This window comes from Aspergillus piperis (genome assembly GCF_003184755.1).
Source record: "Aspergillus piperis CBS 112811 unplaced genomic scaffold BO85scaffold_8, whole genome shotgun sequence".
In the NCBI taxonomy this organism is placed as follows: Eukaryota; Fungi; Ascomycota; class Eurotiomycetes; order Eurotiales; family Aspergillaceae; genus Aspergillus; species Aspergillus piperis.
This window is the reverse complement of record NW_020291598.1, coordinates 363,865-375,924: the sequence shown is the minus strand read 5'-3', so window position 1 is coordinate 375,924 and position 12,060 is coordinate 363,865. Positions and strand designations below refer to the sequence as shown.

Sequence of the window (12,060 nt, the reverse complement as noted above, 5' to 3'; positions counted from 1 at the left end):
TGTGTGTATTTCCCTTATTTTGTTCGGGCCGTCTTGATTCCCTTCTAATTAATTGCTCTTTAGTTTATTTGTTGAATCGGGAGAAGAGAAAAGAAATATGAAATAAGAAAGAAGAAGAAGAGTAGGGAAGAGAACAACACGAATAACAAAAATAATAAATATACTAATTTGCATTGGTTAGTTTCCTTGGACCCTCCGGAAAGATTGAGGTCGGTGATCTAGAACTAAACTACTACTAGATATACATCGCTAGCCATTCATCCACCCTCCCTTTCTCGGTGTCCCAGAGCAGTGGAAGCAGCGGGGTGGCCAGTGACAGGGATCTGGCCTGCTAGTTTAGTTGGTGCTAAGCAAGCTGAAGGCTTGTACGCACCAGAATAGGAAAAGTAACAGGCAGCTGAGGTATGGGGGTGGTTTCTTTTCTTGAATTGGGGGGTGGGTGTGGGTGTGGATAGGCATGTATGACTATGTATCATTGTATGAATGTATGGAGTTGTATTTAAACAATTACGTATTGGATGTATGGATGTACGACAGCACTTGTCATGGATGTATTGGATCTCAATACGAAGCCTCTCGGGGAAAAAAAAAGGGGGGAGGCAAATGATGAATGACTGAATGAATGACAGGCTAATGACGATACCATTTGGATATGAGAAATACATCATCGGAGTTAGAATAATAGTCATCGGGAATTATTCTCTCTCTCTCTCTTTTGCAAAATGCTCACGGTAAGACCGCTCCCATCAGTAGTATGTCTAGTTTCCAATACAAAACCCCCAGCCAGTCACCGAAATTTAGGTGCAAGCCGTATAGGTCACAATAGGTTATTTTCCACTCGTCTCGTCAAGCATTTGTGATTGATTGACGGAGCTGAATGCAATTATTCTGAATCGCGGTTGCCCCATCCATGTACATTGCAGTCCCGAACACCCAAGCCACCAGAAAAGGCTGACACATCTTACTCGAGTCCCACGAAGTTCCATCTGGTCCCTTTTCTTCTAAGCGGAGAATGGGGCGATACGTAGTAAATTACTAGTTCCGTCGACAATCATACTCCTCCTCTTCCCATAATACGAGGAGGTCCATAAAAAATGATACTCATTTTTTATTTTATTTTATTTATTTTTGTTTTCCCGCGAGAGTACCGATTTAGATGGGGATCCATGGATGCTCTCCCGGGGGGATCGGGGTCCACTCGGTTTTTGGGGTGGCCCTTCAGTCCAATCGCGGAAGGCTTGAAGACCTTCCGATCGGGCTGACAGTCACGCACCACATGGATGGTACGAAGAAAATACATACTGTGTACTAGGTATTGATCGCCCGTAGTAATCAGGACTAATGCACTTTGTGCTGCCGACTCAGTCCACCTAAGGTATGATGAAACCCTTCATATATCTATTATCCTATACACGTATAATAGAAACGAGTGGCGCCTCCTTACTACTATTCAGCTCCCCTGTCACAGTACGCATATAACTAGTCTACCGGGGGTAAACTCCCATATTTACACACTACTAAGACATCAGATTCAACTGGTATGATTGAGAGTTTCGGTATCCCTAATTAGTAGTAATCAGCATCAGAGCGGATAAGCATGACGAGGCAACCATAAGTAGAGCTGGCAATGCCGCCACCATCTTCTAGATAGGAGAGAAGAACGGCAGAAGCCCAGGCTACCATAAGCATGGAATGCGAACTCGTAATTGACATCCCACAAACCACGAGTAGTTATATCATCTGACCCAGGAGGTTGGGCCAAGGGCATTGACCTCGACTAATTCAAAGAGCGAGTGGAGTAGGCGCTTTTCTTCCTGACACCTGTTAGATAGAGCTGATGTAGAACTGACTAGTATTCCCCATGTCCGAACTCGATGATCAGCTACTAGATGTCGTCTCTGGCTGATTATAGTAGGAAAGGGAGGGGGGGAAATAGTGCCGTACATCGTTCTTACTCGGGGAACTAATGCTGCTCGACACAGCTCCATTACCATTCTCGTATCATTTATGGTTGTCAGCCAGCTACTTACTAGCTGCTAGTGAAACAACCAGGATACCCTCGTCATCCACGCAGGCACCTGAGCTGTTGGGATTCATTTCAGCAAATAGGAGGCGGTTTCATACCGGACAACCTTGCCGGTCGAAGGATCTTCATCGTCACCTGGATGGATGTAGATCTTTACGACTGGCCCTCGTTGCCCATGGGGGTTCGCCCATGGATCCGTGAGCAAAGAGAGCCACTAACCGGCCCTAAGGCTCCCTCAAAACTTATTCCCGGCATCTAAGCTTAATAAAGCAAAGGATTTGGGGTTGCCTATGTACGAACTACATGATCCTAGTACCCTGCACCAAAACTAAGGGGTACTCAAGGGGATGATACTACGGCTGTCGGTCGTTTGGTTATACGCGCCGTGGGATTTCCGCGGCTGCGAGGCATGGAAAAACCCATCCCACTGATATCGCTATTTGGTTGCAGGAGCGGGCGGTAATTTTTTATCCTGGATGCTGGTTCGCTGCCGGGGCGCCCGAGAACTCCGATGACGGGCTTAGGTAGGAGAGAGAGAGTAAGTAGGTACTAGTAAGTACGTACTATCATTATGTATCGGAGGAACTGGCTGAGCTGAATCGTCCTCCATTCATCCTTATTGACAGTAGAATGTGGCACACACACACATCTACCTGCCTTAGCGGCAAGTAAATAACAACTAGCTGTACCTTATGCCATTGATCTTACCTACTTGATCACATTGTCTTCAATAAACCTTTCCGTTAATAAGGTGTGAGATTTAATGTGATGGTGGACATGAATGGAGTTATTCGACTATTTACTACACTGGTCTATAAAAAAGACAAGACAAAAGCATTGAAATAAGAAAAATAAAAAATAAAAATAAAAATAGTAATCTAAATTTCAAAAGGGCTATATCTGCGGGAAGGGAGACGTGACATGATAATACCTCAGTACTTCTGGTCAGGCGAGGGAAAGCATGACAGGGTTCGCCCGGCAGAGCTACACAACGGACCGCTCGCGGGCGATCAATAGTGTAGCAATCGCCAGCCGCTCATTTGCTGTCAAGCTCCCCACTGTCGCCCTCTCCTTGGCGTGGATGTGCCTCACTCTTGCAACAGCCGCGTCTGGCGACTTGGAAATCCCAACACATCCCCCGCTCGTCCTACCGTGCTGATAGATTGGCCCGGTAACCTAGTCTTACTGGTTCTTAGTTGGTCAGGATGAAGGCTAAGAACCTTACAAAATTTTCAACTGATGGGTATTATCCAGAGTAAAACATCATCGGGAACGTAAAAGATCTCAATGGTTGATGGGCTCAAAACACATCTTGGCCAGTCCAGCAGTACCTCTTCCTAGCTTATCAAAAAGGTAGACACCAATGAGGTCCAGTTGTCTTCCCCCCCATCCATGACCCACCCCACTCTGACTCTTTTCTTAGCACCGAATGCTGCATCCTCTGAATTTCTTTATGAAATACCATGTACTTCTGTATGCTTTTACCCCTGAAAAAGTGGGTTCACCTCCAGGTCGAAACATGCAAAATTCTGTTGCGCGTTGGTGCTGATGGATGGATGATGGCTGACAAGAACAGTAACTTTGGTACCAATATTGTATTAGACTCACACAGTCGCTGACAACAGAAATGTTGGCTATAGCTCTAGCCTTTTCTTTCTGTTGGTATCTTCCTTTCTCTCTCAGATCTACCTCGCTTTCCTCGTTTCGGTTCAGGCAAACCTAGTAGTATAGGGGCGAGTAAGGTTAGAAAAATAGGGAACATGCTAATGTGGGTACTAGGCAGGTAACTAACTACACTAAGGTAGTGCAGACTGTGTAGAGCCTGACGTATCAATTAACTTGGCCAGTGCTTTCTGTATTTATTACGAGATGTCTTCTAACAATTTCAAAATGCAATTGTCGTCCCAAAAGTCCGAGGTCGACAGACTGTGTCCGGTCACTCATTGCACTCTCTGCCTTTTTCCTTGATTCTGTGTAACATTGAATCCTCTCGCATGACTGGACACTGAAGTTTCACTGCTCAGGTCTGATGGAGCACGCCCTGCTGTCATTGAACGATCAATCAATCGGGTCTAGAGCTGCTGAACAAGGATTTTTTTTCTTTCTTTCCTTACGGAAGGATTACACTGACTTTATGTATAACTATACGCGGGATGAAAGGGATGAAGATGAATTATCTGAATTAGATTATGAATTCAAGTTCAAACAAAGGGGTAAAGGCAGAATTGTCGGTTAAGATACATATGACGATGACTGAATGTACTCTGAAGGCGAGACTTTTTTCCCTTATTCTTACCTGTCCGTTGCTGTGACGGGCCGGGCCTTCATCTCGGAACCGCTCAAACTCAGCCATGACCCGTGGATCTTACAGGTGACGGACAGTTCCATCCCATCGCCCAACCTCTTTAGGTCACGCTAATTCTATGAGGCAAAATTTTTGACTTGGTTACTGATCCCAACACAATAGGGTTTTGAGATAGGTGAGGCCTCTGAGAAATCACTCCGTGCTCCAGCTGAACCGTGCTCCTCCACATCGAGGGGATGCTGGGGCCAAAGAGCCATACAAACTAACTACTCCATACCATGTAAGTAAAACTCCTATTCCCGGCCTCATCGATCGTGGACAGCGACCACTGCGTTCCCGACATTGTGGGCCCGAGGGCCAAGGATTCCCCTAGTGAGGATCTATTGGATTAGACTGCGGCAAAGTTCAAACCTACTCTTACATACAGTAACCTTACTGCACGGGCTGTAGGTACCAGCCAGCCAGACAGACATACCTACATAAGCAGACATAATTTGTGGATATCAGACCTACAATTTTTTTTTCTACCCCAGAGGAAAAAGGAAAAAGAAAAAAAAATGTCTATAAATATGAGTGGTAACTAAGAACTAAAAATTCAACACTATAAAATATTACAAACGGAAGAAAAAGAAAAAATACTATCTCTCGCGTGTTTGGATCGGGTGAAGGGAGTGGTGACTCGCACATCCATAGGCGACGGCAGCTGATCCACAACGATCGAATCTCAAACATGGGATCTAAGGAGATGCGAAAGCTGACAGTCGTGAGATGTATCACATTTGCGGTTTCACGCAGTGTCAGGAGAAGAAAGTGAGATGATCGGTGACATCATAGGAACAACCATTAGTCGGTTTTGACTGTATGTGTCTTTGCATGTTGAAGATTTACTTATTCATGGTCTTTTTCCTGGTAATCAGCATATGTTCGGGGTTTGTTTTTCTGTTGCACGCAGGCAGTAATCATAAAGATACTAGGCACTTACTCATATTACTCTCTACTCTCTAGATGTCCATTTTTCGTGGAGACCCGAAATCATCAAGTATGGTTCATGCACAGTCTGCATGTATGTACTATGATGATACAGATTAATTATGTGTCAACACTAAACACAGCAGCTTAGCTCAGGCCAGTCTAGAGCTAGCCGAACCTGACCTTCTTCGGATTCGTGAGGACTACTTTAGTTACCTAGATACTAGGCAGGCATGCACAAGTAAGTTTAGTCGAGATGATCCACCCTGTTACATCGGCATTCAATCCTCTCATGGGATTCAGCAGCTTCTAAAGACGGCCTCAGTGTCTGTCTGCTTGATCCATTTCCCCCATCATGCACAGCAAGGAGGTTTCTATATTGCAGGATTGCTATCCCGTAATGATCAGATCTATTCTAGCAACGCCCATATCATTGAGGAGATGCTGAGTGCCCAACTGTTAATCATTTTCGGTTCCAAGAGAAAGTCAGGAGAAGACATTGGTGCTAACTATACTGCATGACCGCCGATTTCACGATAAACAATATCATCAAATGATTTATTACTTGATTTTCAAAATCCCAATCTGTACTTCTTATCAAGGATGCACAAGGAGCTCGTACAGGTTGAAATCTCGCCAAGCCACACCAACCCTGTTCCACCTTTTTTTTCCTCCCCTTCTTCCCGAGCGAGATCCGCCAGTCGATCATCACGGCTCCTGCTCGGGAAAAAGAAAAGAGGGAAAGGAGAGCCTGGGAGCAAAAGTCAGATTTGACACCCCACGGCGATATAGGCGCCGGCTGGTGCCTGCTCGCAGCACGTAAGGCATGATGTAGGGCGACTGCCCAATGCACCACCCTCTTCACCACCTCGTGATCGCAGGGAGGCTGCTTGTCAGAAGATGCAGGAGAGAAAATCGCGTCCGATCAATAGTGCCGGCTAGCACTGCCCGGGTCTGTGACGAACAAAAGCCGATTGAGAGTCGGTTCGACTCGTATCGCGACGGTACCTGATAATGTCACATTTGTGACCATGGCTTTGATTTGACATGACTTATGGAGGGTGCTCTTTTTAAAATTACTTGTTCAAAAATGCTTCGGCTTTTCTTTTTCATTACTATGTTTTAGATCAAAAGAGTTAATGGTTGAGTAGAAAAAGAGAGAGAGAGAGAGAGAGAAATATATATATTTGAAGGCCTTATTTCAATATAGACTTATTCAATTGCAAGGGGGTGGGTGCTTTTTTGTTCACGTACTTCAGTTTGTTGTGTTGAGAGGCAATTGACTAGATAGTTACTACTACCGACTTTGGGGGGGAAAAAAAAGAAAATCACAACTTGGTCTGTTGGTAAATACGGGCTTACTTACTTTACCACTAAGGTTACGTGACATTATCCCCGAGGAAGGAAGGAACCATCGGCCACACCGCATGGACTGGAAAATCAGGAACGGAGCACCTAACGGGGCAGTGGAGCAGGTGCGATGGATCCCCGGAATCGACACATTAATTCTCTACTTTTAGTCACTTGTTAAATGACTATTAACTAATCTACTAACTAATCCACAGTAGGTATCACTACTAACCGACTAGTAGTAGCTAGTTATGTCTGTGCCCTCGCAATTACTCCTATAACTAATCTCACCTGCTGGGTTGTCTCATGCCAATGCAGCATGCCAGTTCCCATCACACCGCGGGCATAGCCTAGGCAATGAGTGGCCTTTCTCCGGGGGCCCTTACCGAGCCTCGTTTATGTCGATTTCGACGAACACTGCGAGTGGGAGCAGTCTCAAAAAAGCCCACAGGGAGGATCCATATAGTTGGAGGATCGTCATCCGCAGGCAGACCATCCAGAGCTCCTCCCCCCACTTGTTCTCCAACCAACTACGTACTCTACTACTCCTACACTGAGGACGATGGAGTACAGCCCTGGTTGATCGTGACTTTAACCGAATACTGTCCGGGATGTCTTGCTTGCCCTTAAACCACTGAAGTCATGCCGAATCCACACCTCGCACTCACTGCCTCTAAGGGAATTGTGCCGTATGTGCGCAAGACAATGAGTTACACAGGCAGAGCATGACCATGGCGATGCACCATTTTGATCGGAACACTTACAAGCTGTTACTATTCACAATGCAGTATAGTATGTACAAGAGTTTTTCTGTGCTGATCTGATCGTCTTGATGTTTGCCAATCGAATTCCATGTCTTTGTGGTTGACACAGACCCAGAGATCCTTGCCACATCTCAAAACTGAACTCCATTTAGCTCATGACGGAAGCCTGTGATTTCCCTTTAGTGGCGGCGGCTACGCCAATGCCTTAAAGTCCGGTGCACCTGCTGTGTTTAGCCTTCCCGGAAAAGTCCGTGGACCTAGCCAACTAGGCAGGTATCGATCTCGCTTTAGACCCATAGATCACCGAGTGGATTCCCTACGGACCACGGAGTTTATATATTCTAGTTATGTATGTCCACTGCCATGTACGCCGCTACTGCAGTCATTCATAATGTGAGGACATAGGTCCGTGACCAACTCAACAACCTGCATCTACTACTGATGCTAGTTCAACCCCGAGAAACTGCATGGCAGCCTATGCCCCTTAGTGACGGCGCTGCCGGTCCTTTTTTTCTGGATGCCCAATACAGGTATAGATCTATGGGTATGCATTCATACGCACGGTGACCGAATAGTGGTGCCGACTACTGAACTCACCCCCCCCGCAACGTGCAGGTGCCCGTCACGGGGGCTGCAGATATCTCGATTGAAGGGTGATCTTACGGGGATAGGTAACCGACGGAGCACATCCCTGTGCTCTCCGATGTCTACTTTGTTGTCGCCGGTCAATCGTACGGACTATGAAGTTAACTGAAGAACGGGGAGGGTGACTAGTCTTTCAGCCGACTACTTGATGCCGCAGTCAACAAGCCCTCTGGATTGTCGTCATCTCTGCGCGATGGCAACCGCTAAGGAAGCGCCTGCACCCCTACCGATCATCACACTGCTCTCGTGACAATTGCATTCAGCTTCCTCAGAATAAATTCACAACCACGTAATCAGCGCAAAATTACTACCAGTACAGCCTTTTTATCGTGCTTCGTTTTCTTCCTCTTTTTTTTGTTTCGCTTCGCTTGTAGCATTTCGTCTCCTTTGGAAAAGAAAAAAACAACCCCAGGGTCACTTCCCCGTGCAAGGAGTTGTGACAATAAAGCGATTGGCCTTTTGCAACGCAAATCCCGGTAGTGACGTCGAACAAGACGCGGCACGCAGACAAAATAGGAAACGGGAGATTCGAAAAGAAGAAACATGATTCCATAATTGCGCCAGAGCTTTCCCAAATCATTCTCATCACCGTCCAGTGTAGGTAGAGTATCTGTTCGGAGCGACCTTGTCAACAATGTTCATGATAGAGAAGAAGAAAACAGAAAGCCACCAGGACGATGATGAACGCCTTGTAGGCCAGTAGGAACGTACCTCCAGATTCTTGCCCGCATGTCACCACTACCAGTGGCAAACAGGTTATTAGTAGGGCTGGGCGCCACGGAGATGACTGTTACTGAGTTAGCAAAAGCCAAGATCACCTGGCAAGAGACATAGTGCTCGGAGGGTTTAGGTACGCACCTGAGTTCTTGTGTCCCTGGAGCATCATCTGCGCATTTCCGGTGATGGGGTCCCAGAATTGAACGCCCCGGTCTTTAGAACCACTCATGACCCAATGTCCGTCGGGAGTCAGGCAGACGCTGAGCACAAAGTCCTAATCCATGAGGTCAGCAACCACGAAACGAGTATTGGCCTTTTGCTAACGGAGAGTATGCATTTACCTTGTGACCTTCAAAAGTGCGGACGCATTTACCACCCTTAACTCCGCTTCCGGGGTAGGCGCCACGGGGCACGTTGAGCTCCCAAAGTTTGATGGTCTTGTCCAGACTACCACTGACGAGGTCCCGGCCGTTGGGGGCGAAGGCAACCGAGTACACGCTGTCCTTGTGTCCATCGGGGCTCTCCAACCGTTCCACAAGGTAGCCGGTAGTGGTATCCCAAACACGCACACTCTTATCGAGAGAGCCTGCGGCGACGTAGTGACCATCTGGGGACATAGCCACGGTGGTCACACCGTCTTCGATGCTCAGGGTGTAGACCAACTTGCCATCCAGGATATCCCAAAGGCGAACAGTCTTGTCTCCACTACCGGACGCAATGTACCGACCATTGCCAGCGAAGTCAAGAGAGTAGATATCCTGCTCGTGACCGGTAAAGATATGCTTGATCGTCCGGGCATTGATGTCCCAAACCTAACGGTAAGAAAAGAAGGAAAAAGGGTTAGCTGCGAAATCATTCGAATAACAGCGCACCAAAGCGGCCATCAATAATACTAGTGATGTTAAAGCAGGACCACGTACCCGAATCTGCTTGTCTTCTGCGCCAGTCGCAAGATACTTGCCGTCAGGGCTGAAGCAGACGCTGCGGATGTAAAGGTCGCCGTTCTTGTCCACATTCTCATCCTGCAGCGTCGCAACGTTCTGACCCGTGGTCACATCGAAGATCTGCGCAGAGCGATTGCAGCCGGTCGCAAGGTACTTGCCGTCACGGCTGAAACGAACACAGCACACAACGCTGTCGTGGACAAGGTGATGAACAAGTTCCACATCCAGCACGCGCTGCACCTCGGGATTGAACACGGCGTACCAATCGGCACCCTCTCGCTTCTGTGACGCCGGCAGATCGTCAGGATTCCAGTTGGCCAGCATGTTTCCCGGGCGATCTCGCACGAGAGCCTGGCTAGGAGGCGTTGGGCGGGCCAATTGCGGCGAGGAGACACGGGGATCAGATGTGTAGGCCAGCTGGTGGGTCTGTTGAGGAGTGGCCGGACCGGGAGGAGCACGGGGCCGCTTGCCAGGGCCGGGGGAGGCAGCAGGAGGAGGGGGAGGTCCATAGCCTGTTTAGAGATCGAGGCGATCACAATGTCAGAGGTCAGGCAATCTGTCTTTCAAACATAGTCATAACATACCGTTCACAGCAGCACCAGGCTGATATCCTCCAAAAGAGCTCTGCGGTGGTTGCGGCGCTCCTTGCTGGGCCGCGGCAGCAGGCTGTTGAAGGGTATGCTGGGGAGGCTGCTGATCCTGGGGAGGGGGAGGGGCAACTGGAAGACCGGGGCCACTACCTCCTTGGTTGGTCATGATGCCACCAAACAGATTGCTAGGGCCGTGACCCAGGGCCGGTGGCGGGGCCTGAGAAGGTCCAGCGTGCTGGGCCGGGCCGGTAATGTGAGATGACACGGGCTGAACACCACGCGATTCAAGCTCGTGTCGCAGCACCCGAATCTCTGCTTCGTAACTACAATGATGGATAAGGCGTTAGTACGGCGATGGGGTAGGATGAGCCGCCGCAGGCCAAGTAACGTACTCTTGTTTCATCTTAAGTTGTGCCTGTTCCAGTTGATAGACCTTCTGGCGGATCATCTCCATCTCTTGAAGCTGCCCGGTTACTAGGGGTGGTAGAAACCAAGCGTCAGCAGAATACACCAAAGGGGGGAAGATGACAATAACAATAATAACTCTGGGCGACACAAGATGCTCTCCATTGCATTAAAACTCCGGAGTTCACCCGTACGCCGCTGACCTGCGCCACAAGGTGAAACCCGACGGAAACGCGCCGTGACAAGCAAAATTCTCGTCGCAAAGCCAATCCAAATAGCACAGAGGACCAAGGAAATAACAAACATACGCTGATGTTCAAACTCGCCAGTGCTTCGAGACTGATTCTCGAATTCCTGGCGCAGTTGGTCCAACAACTCCGTCAGACGGGAGTTGGGAGCCGGAACCATTCCGCGATGAGTATTATACATAGCGCGAAATGTTTGTGTTGTTATTATCCCGTGTTCGCTTGGGCAACAATAGAGGGGTGGACAATCCGAACAACGAGACGTAGGAACGAAAAGTCGCTTAGGCGGAAAGTCAGTGGTTGTGGTGGGGGGGGAATGGTTGGTGGTCGACCGAAGGGATAAGTAGTTCAACGGCAAGAGTAATCCGCGACTCCGGGAAAAAAGAAGAAGATATGGGCGACGGGAGTCGCTGTTAGGCGACAGAGACTGGTGTGAGGAAATCGATCACCGCAGCCGCATCACAGCGCGCCCCTGAGGACTCGGCGCGGCAACGTGGTCGGAAAGGGGAAAACAGTAGAAGGAAATGGGGGGAAGTATGTTGAATGGGGAGAATTGCGCGTGGACGACGATCCGGGGCGGACGATGGATGAAAGGCGAGACGATAAAGGGACGACAAGGGAAGAGGGGGGTGGAGGAGCAAAAGCTGAGGCTGAAGGAGGAGGAGAGCGAGATGAAGTGACAGTTGAAGGTCCGTTCAGTTCAGGTTCGAGTTCGTTAGTCTTTCTTAGGTAAGGTTCCTCCGGGTCACGCTCGGCTGTTCCGGGTCCGGAGAACCACCACCGCCCAATGGACGTGCCCGCTTTGCCGCCCGAAGCGAGTCCCAAGTAGGCCAGACATTGAAGTATAGTCTACTTCGTACATACTGTATATCACATTAAAAGTAACCTTTCAAGGTATAAATCTATACTCCTATTTGTTTCGTAGTTATAGGTCTGGAAATACTCACAATTGACACTCTAGTTCCCACTATTTCCTCGGAATAAAGCTAACTGACTCAATGGCGAGGCTGGAAAGAAGGTACGGCGCTTAAGTGTGACCGTATTGAACATAGACTTCTCACCTAAATGCAGCCATAGCCGCCGCAATACTGCAACAATAC

At 48.3% G+C, this 12,060-nt stretch overlaps 1 protein-coding gene across 1 annotated transcript; it reads right to left on the bottom strand.

The window, feature by feature from the left end:
* Positions 1–8,432: 8,432 nt before the first annotated feature.
* On the bottom strand, positions 8,433–11,144 carry rcoA (putative transcriptional repressor TupA/RocA; the record flags this gene model as incomplete). Its single annotated transcript, XM_025664706.1, has 7 exons — positions 8,433–8,846; positions 8,918–9,050; positions 9,118–9,588; positions 9,697–10,232; positions 10,305–10,633; positions 10,703–10,784; positions 11,024–11,144. 7 exons carry the CDS (start codon positions 11,142–11,144, stop codon positions 8,698–8,700), a joined length of 1,821 nt encoding a protein of 606 aa, XP_025515778.1. The 3' UTR covers positions 8,433–8,697.
* Positions 11,145–12,060: the final 916 nt, after the last annotated feature.